This window comes from Erithacus rubecula, assembly GCF_903797595.1.
Source record: "Erithacus rubecula genome assembly, chromosome: 3".
NCBI lineage: Eukaryota > Metazoa > Chordata > Aves > Passeriformes > Muscicapidae > Erithacus > Erithacus rubecula.
The window spans coordinates 30808663-30825780 of record NC_136689.1 but is presented as its reverse complement, the minus strand read 5'-3'; the positions used below and the strand labels follow the sequence as shown (position 1 = coordinate 30825780).

At 40.1% G+C, this 17118-nt stretch overlaps 1 protein-coding gene across 1 annotated transcript in view; it reads right to left on the bottom strand.

Moving 5' to 3' along the window:
• Positions 1–10693: 10693 nt before the first annotated feature.
• Positions 10694–17118, bottom strand: part of CRPPA (CDP-L-ribitol pyrophosphorylase A) — a 106410-nt gene continuing 99985 nt past the window's right edge. The window contains exon 10 of the mRNA XM_079302125.1: positions 10694–13116. Coding sequence (XP_079158251.1) covers positions 13012–13116 — 105 coding nt within the window. The 3' untranslated portion in view covers positions 10694–13011. The remainder of the gene's footprint in view (positions 13117–17118) is intronic.

Sequence of the window (17118 nt, the reverse complement as noted above, 5' to 3'; positions counted from 1 at the left end):
GATTTGCAGAAGGCAGTGCTTATAAGTGCTAGCCCAGAACAATGCACAGGGAGTTGATTTTTGGGGGGGATAATGTTTACAATTTCCAGAAGCAACACCTTGTAAAGTATGGCTGGACCTCTAGGTTACTGTGGGGGATATCTAGGCATGTCTTTTTCCTGCTTCCATTTATTTTTCTCAGTTAGGCAGCCATTACATTAAATGACACCTTTTTGGCCATTCACACAGACAGCTGAGATTCCTCAGTTGCTTTCAATATGTCCTTGTGTTAGTGTGAAGACCAAGGGCACTCCATGAACAATTTGTGTACTTGATTCCAGGTGGTCAACACTGCCAACTTTGGGGGAGCTGCACTGCACTGTCTGTGACTGAAAGTACAAGGAAGAGTTGCAATTTCAACAGCTGTTTTCTCTTTCTTTGACTAGCATAGAGAAAGGGATAGTTAAATCATATGCTGCTTTACAGTTCTATCTGGAGTAAGCTGCTGATCTTCAGTGTGGACAATATAGATTTTGGTTGGAGTACCTGTGAACCAAAATTAGTCATGTTAGTCTCTTAAGCACACCTAGTCAAATCCTTTAAAACAGCTGGATTGTCACAGACTTCTGTAGAAATGGCCAATGAGCTATTATGGGGAGAGGTCACAATGTAAGGAAAGGTGGGACCAGACATAGCAGCAACTCTTGGTGGTGTGCTGCCTTAAAGAAGTGTAATTGCATTATCTTGCTGTCAAGGCTATAGGTAAATCAAGACTCAGAAATTGTGTCTCTGCAAAATGGGAACAGCTCTCCCTGGCTATTACACACTGCTTGCTGTGACCTCTAATGGATGTTTATAAATTACATGGGGATCTCCCCATGCAAAATGTTGCACATAAGCCGCTGAAAATCATTTTTTATTGTGTACTTGTTTAAGCTAATGCTAACAGTAAGTAGTGGAAAACTTTTATCTCTGTTTCAAACAGATCAGAATAATTGGAAGGAGCTGACTAAGTAAAATATGTGAAATCTGAAAAAAGTCTGCATGAAAACTGTGATGTGTTCACAGAAAGAGAAAGGGATTCTGCCATTTATTAGTGCTTGTATTTGATCTAATGAGAACAATCAAGAATACAGCAAGCTGATACAGCTGATACAGCTGATACAGTATATTGCACTGGTAACAGCCAGCACTTAAGTTGGATAATGTATGTAAAAATATCTGGTATGTATAGGTTATTCAAAAATCTCAAAAAGTGGTCTTTAGAAAACTTTGACATTGAGCAAAGGAGTCCAATCAACCTGGAGCTATGAATCTTCTCTGAGTGGGTTGAGGCTCTTATTAACTACACCTCCAGCACTAGTGCTTAAAACAAGTGGATGTAACAAACAGTGCAAAAGAATAAAGAGATTGATGACAACTGAGACTAACAGTGACTGGCCCTGGCTTAAACACTGGACCTATAAATTAACACGTGTGCAGGTGCAATTCCGAACGTGCCTTTGTGCATGTGCGCGTACTTTCCGTGTCTGCCAGACAGAGATCACAGGGACCTGTTGCAGCTCCCTCAAGCCCTGCCTGGCTCTGGCAGTTGTTGAGGAGCTGGTAATTGTTTCCCCAAACTACATACCAGGTGCAGCTCCTTTGGCTCTAGATTGTCATTCACGAATCTGCTCTGGACCCATTTGGGAAGAGCCCACACCTCCTGCACACACTATCCTAGAGAAACAGGGCAAGTGAGAACCAGAGAAGAAGTATTTTGATATGGAACAGATATTGATCTTCAGTCTTTGCTGATTTTATCCTTAGCCATTAATCTGTGACTGCACGACATTTTTTTTTTAAGATAATGATTTATCACAAATGTAATTTTAAAAAACTCTGCGTAGGATTTGCTGAACAATATACTTTCTTTTCATAAGTTTTAATACAGTTTAAGGTATGATGGAGGTACCTGTGAGCCTGGAACTGACTGACTACATCAGAGGCCAGAGATTTTAGGCTTTCTTTACCTGGAAGCCTGCAACCTGAACCTTGGTATATGCCAGGAGGCTACCCTTTCCCCCTACACCCACATCCACCTCATAATATCATAAAGTACTTTGCATTAGCTAAAGCCATCGACCAAGCTCTATCACACACAACACATAAAACACAGCTAATGGGATAAGCTGCCTAGGCGCTGGGTAGGAGCAGAACCGTGCGCTCCCCAGGCTTTGTGCGCTCCCGGGCTCTGTGTTTTCCCCGGGCTCTGTGCGCTCCCGAGCTCTGTGCGCTCCCCAGGCTCTGTGCGCTCTCGGGCTCTGTGTGTTCCCCGGGCTCTCTGTGTTCCCCAGGCTCTGTGTGTTCCCTGGGCTCTCTGGGCGCTTCCCGGGCTCTGTGCGCTCCCGGTTTCTCTGTGCGCTCCCCAGGCTCTGTACGTTCCCCGGGCTCTTTGTTTTCCCCGGGCTCTGTGCGTTCCCCAGGCTCTGTACGTTCCCCGGGCTCTTTGTTTTCCCCGGGCTCTCTGTGTTCCCCGGGCTCTGTGTTTTCCCCCGGCTCTGTGCGCTCCCCTTCTCGCAGCGCCCGCGGGAGCCCCGGGAGCCGCGGCCGCTCCCGCCCGCTCCCATTCCTGGTGTTCGACTCCCCCTGCAGGGCGAGCCCCTCCGCTCCGCCTGCTGCGGCTGTTTGCTCCCTGACCCCTGCAGACACCCTCCACTCACCGCCGCCTTCACCAGGAGTGGATGGAAAGGCTGTACAGTTGTTTCAGTGCCTCAGAAGAAGAGGGTGGTTGTCCTTCAGGCACTTGGCAGAGGACAGCTGCAAGGTGGGGATGAGACCTTGCTCTGCTCTCCTCTGAAGCCAGCATAGAAATACCGAAATGCTAGGCCATGGCTTTGGTGAATTGATTGAAGCCTGTGTGTTTTAAGCAAGATAAAAACCCTGACATTCCAATTTGGTTCCAGAGATCACTTCAACTTAGTAAGACAACATGTTTTCTTCCAAAACAATTCATTCAGGTGGAATATTGCCAAGTGTTTTCTTCTCCTCATCCTACCAAGTGTCAGCCTCCACCCTAGGCAGAGAGCAGTCAGCAGTGAAGAGGGTGTGGGGATGTTTCCTGCTGCTGGTCCCTGGGGGAGATGGTCCTGAGCTCAGCCACCATCCCTAGGCCTGGTGGGCTGGGAAGGGGCTGAGCTGGCACCAGGATTGGGCTGAGGGTGCAATGTACCTGCAGCAAGGTCTGTGCAGGGATCAAGAAGAAGGCTCTGCCTGGAAGTGAATGATAAGAGCTGCCTGTCCCCAGCCCTCTCCTCAGATACCCCCCCCAGCCCCACCTCTGTTTGCAATTCACAGCCTGGGCTGGCAAGGTTGCACACACATGGGCCAGCCCTGCTCCCCTAGTGCTGCACACATAACCTGAAAGTCCAGTCCTCTATTAAATGCTTTCAAAAAATCAAATTCTTAACAGCATAGTGTCAATGAGTCTGTTCAAGAAGGATTTCAGCTTGATTCATATTGCTGATAAAAAACTTTAATATGGATGAGCATTCATAAATCTACTGCATGACATCAAATGAGTCAAATGAGAAACATGGCTGAGTAAATTTAATACACAGATAAATTCTGTGGTCCAAGGTCCTTGCCTATATTTCAGGTACATGAGTAATACACCTATTATCTCTAGAGCCACTGAAAAATGAATGCAAGCAAAACAGGATTTCCATGGTTCAACTGGTTAATCAGGGGTTCCCTAATAGACAGAGTTGTTTTCGGCACTTGAGTATCATCTCAGCAGCAATAAATTTTACAAGACAGCTTCTTCAAGCATTTATGGCTTTCAATTTACAAAATACTTCATAAATATGAATACATTCACAGTAAGAAATGCTGCTGTGGAGCAGCCATTATTCATATTGCATAGAGAGAGAGGCTGAAGCATAGTGAAGTTTACCAACCTGCCAGTTCTCATTTTCCCTGAGCAGTGCCCAGGAAACCAGATTCCTTGATTTTTATTGAAAGATGGGACCATGTGCACCATATTCCCTTTCCTCTTTTATGGGATGACACAGTGGGGGCCTAAAGGTCTCTGTGATCTGGCATTGCCTCACCATTCTGGGGTTTTGTGTTTCCTCCAGCTGCACCTGCCTTCTTGGCCTTCCCCAGCCTCTTACAGCATCTGTGTCCAGCCTCAATCCTAGGGTGGTTAATTTAGGCTGGAGTTCCTTGGAGAAAACAGTCACTGTCACAGTCACATTAATGTCTCAGTGAAGATCAGGAACCCGAATTAATACATTGTGTATTGCAACATGTTAGTTTCTTCCAAGATACTTCTGTTAGACAAGTGTCTGAGTTCAAACTTTGTTTCTACTAATGAAACAGCAGTGATAGTGAGAGCCATAGCCCAGAGAGCTTGCAGGATTTATTCTTGTTTCAATTCCACATATAAAAGATTTTATATATGGACCTGTTCTAATACACAATGGAAGCCCGTGCCAGAATCAGTAACCAGCAGTCACTCTTGAAAATGTCACTGGTATGAAAAATAACTTTGATATTTTAAATAGCAGATCACCTTCTCAGCATTTCTGACTTTTCCATCTTTTAATTCCTTTAATCATTATTATGATTATTACTGCTCTTGTTATTGTTATTAATTCTTTCACTTAATTATACCATACTTATTCTTTCCTCCCCAAGAGTCCAGTTCTAGATAATTCAGGAATGACCTTAGGCACTGTAGAAACTGACCATTTCTTCTTTCATCTGCCGAAATTTTTATGCACTCTTGCACACTTCTCTTCAAATATAAGTAGAAGGGCTATGGTGCACTATTTCCGAATTTTGTATGTCCAAAAGTTAAACATGTTTTTGAAATTAGTTGAAGATAATCAAGGTACAATCAATTGAAACAAGACACTTTTTCTCACCTTCTTTTATAACTATTTTGGGTAGGATGATTACTTCAGATGATTCTATGCAAAAATATGATCAGCACTTTCTGAAAGCAAAGAAGTTACATGTAGTGATGAGACTCACAGTTGCTTTAAAGTAGTTTATACAGTCATCTGTACATAACTTCTACCTGACAGCAAATATGCATGAAACTCCAGACCTGACTGCAGATGGATGCCTGCATGTAGAGAAACCAGCAAAGATCTCACATAGGAAGGCATCTCTGTTTATTTCTGTGCTCTCAGCTCTTGCTGTGTAAGAGGCACCACTGTGAAAGCACAGGATTACTGTAATGCCTGTAAAATGTGAGTGTATAATAAAAGTCACAACCTAGCCTACAGGCAACCCCAAAAAATTTCCAATAGTATTGACAGTTTTACAGTTTTTCTTAACCTTAGGCACTGAATTCTGCAACCAGGAAAAGCACATTGACTGCACAGACACAAAACAGAGTTTTAACTGCAGAGGGCATGAAAGAGCTACTGAAGAGCAGAGTGCTTTACTTCCAAGGCATTATTACCTTCAACATAATTTTCTACAAGCTTAATATTTTTCCACACTGAATATCTACAATATGGCATTTTTATCCTGAAAGATCATCTCAGGATCCCTTTGAGTGCCTTCTTGTGGAGAAATACAAACCTAATAAAGAACATAAATTGTTAGATTCATTCTAAAGGATATTTCTTTATGATAATCATAGACTAGAAACCATTCAGTTATCCTCACTGACTAGTGTATGTGTATGTCAGAGATTTTCTTTCCCATTTTACTTCACACCCAAAACAGGGTTTTTCTAAATTTGCATACATGCTTGGTAGTGTAGGCTGAGCTTACATTCACCTGTTTCCAACTTACTGCCATTATGCCCAGCCATTCATTAATGCTCACTTGACTCATGGACCACATCTATCATAGTGCAATACAGTTAATATTTTCTAGGTTTTTTTCTGATGTTTCTAAGGTTTTTATAAAATTTGACTTAAGAGTCATTAAAAAAACATAAAAGAAAAAAAAAAAGAAAACTTGAGCTTTTTAGTAAAGTGCAAATTAGCATTCAAAAAACCCCCTTGAATATTCATCATTTGAACATAAATTGTTCAAATATCCATTAATTCTGTAATTTAGGGTTTTCCTGAAAGCTGAAACTAATCTTACTCAGTGTGTGTTTTGAGAGGAATGAAAAAGGTCTGCAAAGCCACTACCAAAAATTCAGCCTGAGGCAGATACATGCTGGCAGGAGCCATCCCAGACGATAACAAATGTTTTGCCATCCTCCACCCACACAGCCTGATTAGTATGAATCCCCATTTTTCCATTAGCCCACATGCTAAGGGTGTTTTCCAGCCTCTTCTTGAAGGTAGTTGCATCTTTGTTCTTCACTTTGTAGCTGACATCATGCCCAGAGTTTTTTCATCTCATCTCAACACCTTATGTTATCCCTGCTGGGAATCAGAGAAGATGGAGAGAAAAATATTGGCCCTTCCTCTCACATTACATTTGTTGATTAGTTAACTTGGGGAAGATTTTGGATAAAATATTGATGGGCACCAGCAGAGGGTGCATTGCTGCCACTTTAATGACCATTCTTATATTGTAAGTAACTGTAAGCAACCATGGTGCAGCAATGCTTTGGACAAGTCCTGCACATTCCAAGGCTGTGGAGCTGCTTACACAAAGGTGCACAATCAGAAGCAGGATTAAAGACCAAAGTGAGCAAAGCCAGTTGCTTCAAAGATTAAGAAAAAACCAAACAACCAAGGAGAAGTAATGTGTATTTTCTGCTGTGCACTCAAGGCATTTTGCAGCTTTTCTTGAAATATCCATCATAAAAGTACTTCTTTGATCTGTTCTAAGCAGCCACTCCCAGAAGGGGTGAGAGACACCTCGTTTCCTTCCTTCCTTTTTTTATCCTGACCTACCAGTCTGGAATGCAGTTCACCTCTGAGCATTTTCAGATTTATCATTTTCAGAGAGGTTTGCATGTCACAACACACAACCAGGCTTACTTTGCTGCTCACAAAGACTGCACATGACAGCCAAAGAGAGGAGCCACATCCAGGGTCTGACCCCCCTGCACTTCAGTCATGTATATTATGTGACCTTGTCTGCCAAAGGGGCACAACAGTGTTAGAATAACAAATACTCATCTTGCCCTCAACACAGGAAGGACCTGAAACTGCAAAGTTAAGAAAAGAGTGCCCCACAGCTGAGTCACCGTTTAGGCAAATGGGATCTGTGATTCTATTGCTGCAGCCCTGCTGTGCCTCCAGCACATCCCTTTGCAGCAGGAGTCACAATGTACCTTCTCCCCAAAAAGACATCCCACCTGGTGACTCTGCTGAGAGCTAGCCACTTTTTGCAGGGTTAGTTTCCAGGCAGGTAATAGTTTTTCAGGTTCCTTGTCTGAATTTATACACAACAGCAGAACCCTAAATGCTAGCATACAGGAGAGAGGGACAAAATACTGTGTCCCATAGAGGCCAAGTCTTTTTCTAGTCCTGCACAAAATCATCCTTTTATGCTTATTGTGCTGTCATTGGATTCAGAGTGAGTACTCAAAGACAGATTTTAAATTCTGAACTGCCCTTCAAAAGTGTCCCTATAACCCCACGTACCATAGGCCTGTGGGTGCTTAAGCTGGAGTCACAACTAAATTCCAAAACATAGTGGGTATTAATCAAGACCAGAATGTTCCCAACCAAATGGCAAGGGAGTTGAGCACAGCATAAATACACACTTAGAACTGCAGCACAATAAAAATAATGATGATGATAATAATAATAAGCCCCTAGCACAAGCAGCATGGTTATGTGTGAGTTAGCTGGAGATGGCCGGAGGGAGGAGATGCCGTGCATTCTTGAGTGCACTGCAAGGATATTTCAGTCCCACTGACTTCAGTGGGGCCTCAGTGAGGCCATGCCTCTGCTGTGGGAAGGAACTGCTTAGCACAGCATCGTGGGGTTCCTTGCTTTTTGTCTCTCAGCAACCCCTGGCAAAACCACTGGTTACTAAGTGAAAACACACTTTTTCCAGTCGCCAGGACTGTAAGCCATACCTGGATTTGGCTTTTTCTTCTTTGACTCTTTGTTGCCGCTGCCATTCTGATAGATTTGCGAATCTGGCTCCTTGACTAGGTGCTGACTTTACAAAGCCTAGTTTGGCTACTGAAGCAGGGGAGGGGGGTCTGGCCTCGGGGTGGATTATTGCCCCTCAGCGGGAAGGCTCTGCTTGCAGCTTGACTCCAGCTAAGAGGCAGCGCTCCGTGTCAGCCCGGCAGCGGCACGCAGGAGGTCTGTCCCTTCGGGCAGCTGCTGCTCATCTGCCGGCAGCTGGCAGAGGAAGTGACATCTGTTTCCAGTCCCAGCTGTGAGCAGCACGGAGGTGCCAAAGCCCAAACGCCTCAGTTCTCGATCCAGGAGCCAGGAAGGGCTTCTGGTGCCAGACCACGGCCTGGCTTGCAAGGGAAGGGAGGGGAGATCATCTCAGTCGACGATGGTGGGCTGGGAGGAATGGAAAAAGAGTGGCAAATATGGAGAGAAAGAATAAGCAACAGAAGTGGGGGAAAGGATTGGAAAAGAGCACAGGAGAAAACGGGAATGGCTGAATTGAAAAGGAAATAAGAAATTTGAAGTGGCCAGTCAGAGGCACAAAAACAAAAGGAAGGAGGAAGAGTAATGAAAGAGATGCAGAAGCAATAACAAGCCAAGACAGAAGGTTATCTGAAAAGGCTGCTAAAGAGAGAAATGCCTTCTTGAGCTGCCATCTGAAGTGCTACTGAACCTGGAAAGCATTCCTGCCTGCATCCCTTAGCCTACTGTGCCATTCAAGGGGTCTCCCCTGCAGGTTTTGCCATCTGGTGGAGCTCTGGTATATTCTCTTTTGCCTCCTTGCTTCTCTACACTATTTAAATTCACATCACTTTTTTCTTGTCCAAGTCTCTTGCTCTCTCATTTATCTTTGTAACTGTGTTATAATTCAGTGTTGTGGCATTTAAACAAAATTATAATTTTAGTTTCTGAGACAGGAATAGGATGGACAAATCCATTTCAATCTAAATATTGAAAGTACACTTAAATTAACCTTGGAATAAATATATTAAGAAATGCCATTTGCTCCCCAGATTGGCGTATGCAAGAGAAGTGACTTTATTCTATCATGAAAAGTATTCTCACAGTTGAGACTGTTTCCTAAGCACAGGTGCTGAAATGGTGTTTTTTAGATCTCTAAACTAATTGAGTATTCCTGGAAGAAATAATGAAGGAAAATGTATATTTACAAGTGCTGTACAGCCCTGTCAATCAAAATCAACCTACACTGGGAAAAATGCAGTGTCAGTGACTGCTTCTTTTCCTTGGTGCTTGCCAGAAGCACAAGATATACTGAATTCTGGTAAACAATTGGTCTGGGAAGTGGGCTCAGGGAGACAGATGTCATAAAAAATTACCAGTCTGAAGTTGAAAGTACAGGCACTGGGGCACAAGGATTTGAACCCATTTTCACACTTTGCCTTTGGTGTCTCACTGTAGGCATCCAGAGCAGGGAATTAGGCATTGAACTGTGTGCCTTTACAAATTATTCAAAATCAGGTGCAAATTGGATTGAGTTGGGCAGGAATAATCTTGCCCCAAATTCTGGCCTACAGGAACACTGTTAGCCTAACCTTATCCTTGAACCCCCAAACCTTCCTCAACAGCAATGAAGGGATTGTCTGCACATTAGTGGATGCTTGATAAGATGAACTAGAATTTTTCAGATCCAAGCTATGGATGAAGAGGAAGGAGATACAAAATAAAAAATTATTTTGCATGTCTCAAAGTGAACATGCTCTTCCTCAGAAATAAAAGCCAAACAAAAAGCGGTGAGAAGTGGCAAGTGTCTGAGACAGGGAGAACAGAGCAACCAAAGTATGACCCTTCTCTGGTGGAGTGACCTACAGACAGGAAAGGTTGTATCTTCAGAAATTGCCAAACATTAATTGGAAATGTTATGTCTTTGCAAGCTTCTGTTTGGATGGCACCTAGAACAGCACTGTGGAAATGATGAGACTTGGGTGTCACACAGAAATACAAATTTGAATACACCAAAGGCTTCATGGCATCCAGAAAATTTTTGTTCTGCAGCCTACATTAATTATTAAGATGAGCTCAACCAAAGTTGACTCTATTATGTCACTGACTACAATAGGTTACATCTCACTTTCTTTCTGTTTCTTCTTGGTATAGTTTTGGAGTGTTGGGGTTTTTTGTTTATAATGCCACCATCTCTTCTACCCTTTTCATTTCTTTCTTCTTCAGAGGACCATCAAGCCACTGTTTTTTCAAGCTAGGTTGTCTGAAAAGCTAAAGAAAAAAAGACTAAATAAAAAATCTCTACCTAACTGATTGAAGACAAAGTAACATAGATTTCAGATTTCTCATGAAGTTGGTTAATTTCAGTATACAAATCTAATTCACTCAACTTTGCAGTTTTGAAAAGCATTTCTAGGGGCACATTCTGGCATTCTGCATTATCTTTTCTCATGAACACTACCCAAGGAATACTAATTAGAGTGCTTGAAGAGTAAGGTAAGCAAGGCTGGCAGAGTCTGAGCTTCTATTTACTTTCTGTTATCTCTGTCCAAATGTTCAAAGCAATATGGGTGGTGACTGATTCACTAGTTAAATTCAAAACAGCATGTGTGTACGAAAGGCTGCCAAGTTTCTCATGTATACTGCTATTTGTGAGAAGCTATGCACAGACAAAAAACAATCAGCCAGTTTCTTAATTTCATTTTATATCTTTATTCCCATTGTAAGTACTAACAATCACCCCAAAAACCATTTAAATTTGGTTTGGATACACAATAGCATTAATCACAGTCCAATTTCTTTTTTTTTTTTACTGCAGTTTTAGTAGTTCTGTTGTTGGTGTACTTGCTTCCAGCAAAATGGACTTTCCAGTGTTTGTAGATTATTTTAAAAGATTACTAAAGATTTAAAAGGAATAACGCAATGATTAACAGTAGATTAATAATGCTTATTATCTTCCATTTAGGATTAGTACTAAATATATTGATTGACCCAAAACTTACTTTTTCTTGTGCATTGTCTGTTCTTTTTTCAAAATAAATCCATAAACAACTATTTTTTTTTTATTTTTTTTTTTTTTTGTTACAGCAGTTTATTGTGGTATACTTTTTAATTGGATTGAAATCCTCTTAGGAAAATGAGGTAAGTAAAACAATCCTAAAAAATAAAAGTTCTGTTTAAACAAATGATGTTATACACAAACAAATGTTAATGCAGTATCACAGTGTATAAATTAGAATTGATAGAAAACATGAAGGATTTTCTAAATTCACCTTCTTATTGTTTGGGGAAAACACATCACAGATTGCATTTTAGTCTTCGAGCAAACAAGAATAACAAAATCCAGTCAAAGAGACATCTTTCATCATGCCTTTTAAAAGCCTGTGGGACGAATTCCTTCATCAAATTTATTAATGTAAAAGCACATTCAGAGAATTTATTTGTGAGAGCTGTCCTGTTAAATTATGAATACCAATAATAAATTCTTTAGTTCTTAATTTATTTGTGTGCTCTGCATATGAACAGACATGAATATATGGATGAATAAAATATGCCTATTGTATAGCCATACACAGAGCTAATATGAATGCTTATGTTGTACAATGTCAGAAAAGGACAAATTATTAATCAAAGTAGAGAGAAGAAAGAAGCAAAGAAGAAAGCAGATGATGCACAAGAACTTTCTTAGTTACCTTTCCATACTTGTGTGTGGAAAAAAATGTCTGCTTCAGGTATAGAACTGTAAGCTAACAACTCTATTTTATTGTGCAATGAGGTTTGGTACCGAGATCTGCTTCTAAAAGGATTTAAACCAGAGATATAAATAGTCATGTGAAGAGAAAGAGGAAAGGGACCAAGCAGGGAGCTTGTTATCCTAAGTTTTGTCTGAGCATCAGAGAGAGTGGAACATGGTGGAGTAAGGGTGAGGGAGGTTGTTTTTAGAGGAAAACTTGCTGAACTGACAATGACAAACTGAATCAGGGACTCACTGGATGCTTCTGGTGGGGATACTTCTCCAAGATCTTATTCCAGCCATATCAAGTATGTAAGACACTAACTAGCCCCTTCACAAATTGCAGCAGAGATAAAATTCCTGATGTATAGGGAAAGACGAGTTTTCAGGGAGACTGCTCATATTGCTTTTATTGGTTGCAATACCTGGAGATACTCCACATAATAATCATCCACCATTTCATCTTCCTGTCCCAAAGATCCACACTTGACTATTAATGCAGTGTATCTTTGAATTCATAATACTTGCTCTCCTTACTGCTATTTACTACATACATCTGCTAACCAGCAAGAGATGAGAATTGCATTCTTATACATGAATAAGAAGACTCTTGCTATTTCATGGAACTACAGGAGCTGTGAATGATGCCACATGGGCACTGAAGAAGTGTAGCACCAAGGAGGATACAACCAGAGCATAATTCATCTGGAAAACCAGGGGTTAGCACCTCGTTGTACCCATGCCTATCTTTTCTTTGACTTGAAGTTATCTTCATTCCACAGGGAACAGGTACCTGATCTTTCCAACACTTCCTGCAATATGCATTTCTCTTTATGTCAGGAAAGCTACACTCTGTAAGGAACTCTACATTCACTAATAGGTATTACAGCAGCAATTTTTAAATAATTTCACATAAAGAAGATGAGCTATGCTTTAGGATTAATTTATCCAAAATAAAACTTCAGTCATGCAGTCCTAGAGTACCAGATACACACACAGTTAAAAACAATTCTGCATGAATGCTTTGGTGTCCTCTGTGCACCTTTTAAAATATTAAAAAACATTTCAGTATCATTCCTCACAGTATATACCCAGTGCATCTCAGAATTATTTGTATTTCCTTTTACACTTTGCACATAATATTAGATTGCATTTTAAATATCAAAAATATGCTGTTCAAGGATCATAATAATAAGTGGCACAAATCCAGAGTTTTCAAAAGAATAAAATGGCTTAAGACCTTTGGTGAACAGATGATGACTAACATTTCCAAAAGCTACACGATTTATGGTCTTATGCTACCAACAGCTGGCCAATAAGCTCCGGGTTTCTGTCCTTTATTAATGCCATGATAAGAGCAGCAGCAGAATTTACTGTCTCCTGAAGCAGCAAAGGGTCCTGGAACAAAAAGAAAAGGAAAAAAAGGAAGTAGGGAAAACAATATATTTACAAAAGTGGAAAAAGTAAATATTTTAAATCTATTTTCATTTACACCAAATTACCATATGATTGCTGAAGAAACAAAGCTCTTTATTGGAAGAAGAACCTCTAAAACTTTTATTTTAAGGAAGTGTAATTTCATAGATGTAACAATTTTCTCCAATTTCCTTGATGCAAAACTGCTAGAATTCTACCTACTCAGAGACCACCAAAAACTTGATTCTGCCACTGGCTTCCTAAGTGAATTTTAAAATCTAAAAGGAAGTAAAAATTTTGGGGTTGAAAACATGGAACAAAATGCAGAATTTAATCAACTAGCATAGTTAAAGACCGGCAACTTTAGGCACATACTGTGTCACATCTGTAGTCTACCAACTACTTGAATTCACAAAGGCATTTAAGCACTGAGATGTCAATGGTTTAGGCTGATTTTTGTATCAAATAACTTCAATAAGTTGTCTGGTTTTGATAGGTGAGTATAGAAAACAACTAAGGAAACAGCAATTAAATGAGACATTGATTCTGTGTTCTAATTGAGCACTCCAGCTTACATTTGAAAGATTCTTTTATCTAATTACTAAATTTTTTTAATTGTATGGACCACAAAAGGTTGGCCTCTTGCTGCCAGTAAGATTTCCATTTGTCCGCTGGGAAAATAGCAATAGGTGTAGTCAGGCATGGTGACATCCTTGGAGTGAGAAATAGGAGAGAACAATTTCTGTGAAGTAACAGAGAAAAGTCTAAAAAAGTCTAAGGTAGGGAGAATCTGCTAAGAGAAATCAAGAGCAGCTCTCCATAGCCATGATGGATAAAACAATAGGTTTTACCTATCCATTTATTCAATTTATTCCATGATGGAAACAATAGGTAAGGACTAGTATACAATGGACAGATCAAGGAAACTCATCATGAGGGTCCTGTAACATGAGGATCACATCCATGTAAAATGTGATATAGAGGATACAGGAGGATGGAGCAGTTTAATTCCATAACTTTTCATCTCTTTTTCTAAGATGCTGCATGAAGGAAGAATTTGTAGAGAACACTTAAGAAATTTGGACTAATGGACATAGAAGAAACTGTTTCTACAACCTATACAAAAACACAATATCAAAACTTGGGGTTTAATAAATAAGGCAACTGCTGAAGGGACCAGCTTATTCAGCTAGCACAGAGGGGAACTGGAGACTAAGAAGTTGCAGTTGAAGGGAAAACTGCAAGGAAAAAGCTGTCCCTGGAACATTCTTAGTGTGGAAAAGGATCTAGAGGTGTGTCACAAAAAATGATGAGAGGGTTGGAGCACCTCTCCTATGAAAAAGGGCTAAAGGGTTGGGGTTGTTCTGCTTGGAGAAGGGAAGGCCCTGTTGTAATTTTATTGCAGCCTTTCAGCACTTAAAGAAAGATGGGGTGAGACTCAGAGTGGTCTGTAGTGACAGGACAAGGGGTATGGTTTAAACTAAAACAGAGTCAATTCAGACTAGATACAGAGAAGAAAGTTTTTATGATGGGCAGGTAAAGCAATAGAACAGGTTGCCCAGAGAGGTGGTGGATGCCCCGTCCCTTGAAACATTCAAGGTCAGGTTGGACAGGGCTCTGAGCAACCTGGTCTAGTTGAAGATGTGTCTGCTTACTGCAGGGGGGTTGGAGTAGGCAACTAACTTTTAAAGGACTCTTCCAAACCAAACTAGGATTCTATGATAATGCTCTTATTAACTTTGTTACTTAAATGAAATTGAGCATGCCAGAGAGGTAACTGGATCAAATTAGCAATAGCTAGTATATAACTAATTTTTTTTATCATTCTTGAAAAAACGGTTTTTGTATTTGCCTAGAATCTTGTCCTAAATATCATCAAATAAGTAAATTACAATTTTTAAATTTGCAAAACATTACACTCCTCACAAATTCACGTTATATATTCCAATATGCAGTATATACCAATATATTCCAATATACTTCCAATATAAGTAAAATTATTTATAAGAGTTCTAAAAAACTGGCAGAATAAAAATTTTCATGACATGTGCCTTGCTTTTCACTGAGTGACACCTTCTAAGTTAAGCAAGAAGTGCAGAAGCCTATTGAGATCCTGCTCCTTCAGAACCTTGTATCATGGACCAAGGGTGCAAAGGCAAACTCAGAATCCACTGCTGTGGTTCAGCAGAGTGTTCAGTCCCTCATTTCCCATGGGTATAAACTGCTGGATAAAGTACCAGGAGAGTGGAAGTCATGCAATGGCAAACACTGCAAGTGATTTCCAAACCCAGCAAGGCAGCTCTTGCTATTTACAATGCCAAATCTCCCTGTGCCCTTCATCACTTTTTGTTCAGTTTATCTCAAGAAGCATTTTACAATCACAGATACTCTCTTCCAAATGGGCTTCCAGCCATATCTGAAGTTGGCTGGAGGTGTACAGTATTTTTTTTCCATTTCACAGAAAGAAATAAAATACACCTGGCCAGGAATGCTCTTAATGTTTTTCTCAATAAATCTTTCTACATCCTCTGTTGGTTACTGGATTTGGTACACATTCCTTTGCAGCAATAAATTATAGTTTCTGAACATAAAAGGAAGTAAGAAAAGGAAATTTAACTTTCACAAGAGAGATTGAAAGTGACACCATAAGATTCCTTTAGACTGAAAAAAGCCTTTTCTAAAGCTAAACCTAAGGCTTTAGTGCTATTTTCCATGTTCTGAAAGAAAAAACATGCAAAGAATTATGAGCAATATTTGCAAGGCAGGCAGTGTGGCAGAGTAATGTGTACAGAAACGTGCATGCAGGTGTCTAAAAATCACTGAAAATGGCTGCTGAATTGAAACTGCTTCAAAAACAGAAGCACAGTAAGTCAGTAGCACAAATTAAACCTGCATGCTTTACTGTTACTTCACTTCTAATAATCTGATTATTAATACTATCATTATAACTCTCCCTGTCTAGGATTGGTAACTGTGAGTCTGTCTTTTGGAAATAACCAAAAATGTTTTTCTTTAAAGGAATATATATAATCTCAATTAGGATAACAAATGTAATAGAAAAGATACTCTAAGTACAGCTTCAGTTGATGGTTTAACTGGCTTGTGAAGTATACAGTGAGGATTTCAATAAGGCAAGCCTTTAAAGTATTTATCATAGGAGTTACTAATGTTAGATTTGTGCTGACGTTCCATCCCAGTATTATTATCCTATTCTAATCTCAGGGTCACCCATTCACTGAAGAGTGTCCAGCACCTGGGCCCAGGAACCAGCCTCTGAGTGCAGGAGAAATCAGTTCCACAGAGGTCAAGTATGTGTTGACTTTAACTTGCTTTTTTCTTACAGCCACAGTCTTACAGGATGGAAGTAGCAAATAACATGATGAGCTGGACTCCTCCAGGAGTTTTGACTTGTCTATCCTTCATCTTTCTGAAAATCAAGATTCACTCTTATGGTAGGAATCATTATTGTAGTATCTGATGGTCACTGGTCACTGCCTGGGCATAATTTAAAACTTTTGTTGATCATTTCTAGTCATTATCACAACCACCTCCAACACCTCACCCCAGGGAAAAAACCAAAAAAACAAAAAAACAAACAAAACCAAAGAAACCCTCTCAAAAAAACCCCAAAAAACTCCAAAAAAGAAACCAAACAAAAAAGCCCAAAGAAAACCACAGAAAAAAAAAAATTAGCAACAGAAAGGTAACACATTGTTCAAAGTGTAGTCATAACAATGACTGATGGAACAGCTAAATTACATCTTAAGTATTCTCTCTTCCAAATCCTCCTAGGACTTGACTTCACTTTGCTCTGCCATTACTCTGCCTGTAAGTAGATTATTTTTAATGTAATTTGAACAGTAGAAGTTTTTCTCAAGAATATTGAAAAGAAAAATTATAGGATTCAACAACAACCCAGGAATGGAAAAAAAACTTCTGTGGATCTTTATTAATTTACAGTTAAACAAACAAGTGAACACTTCA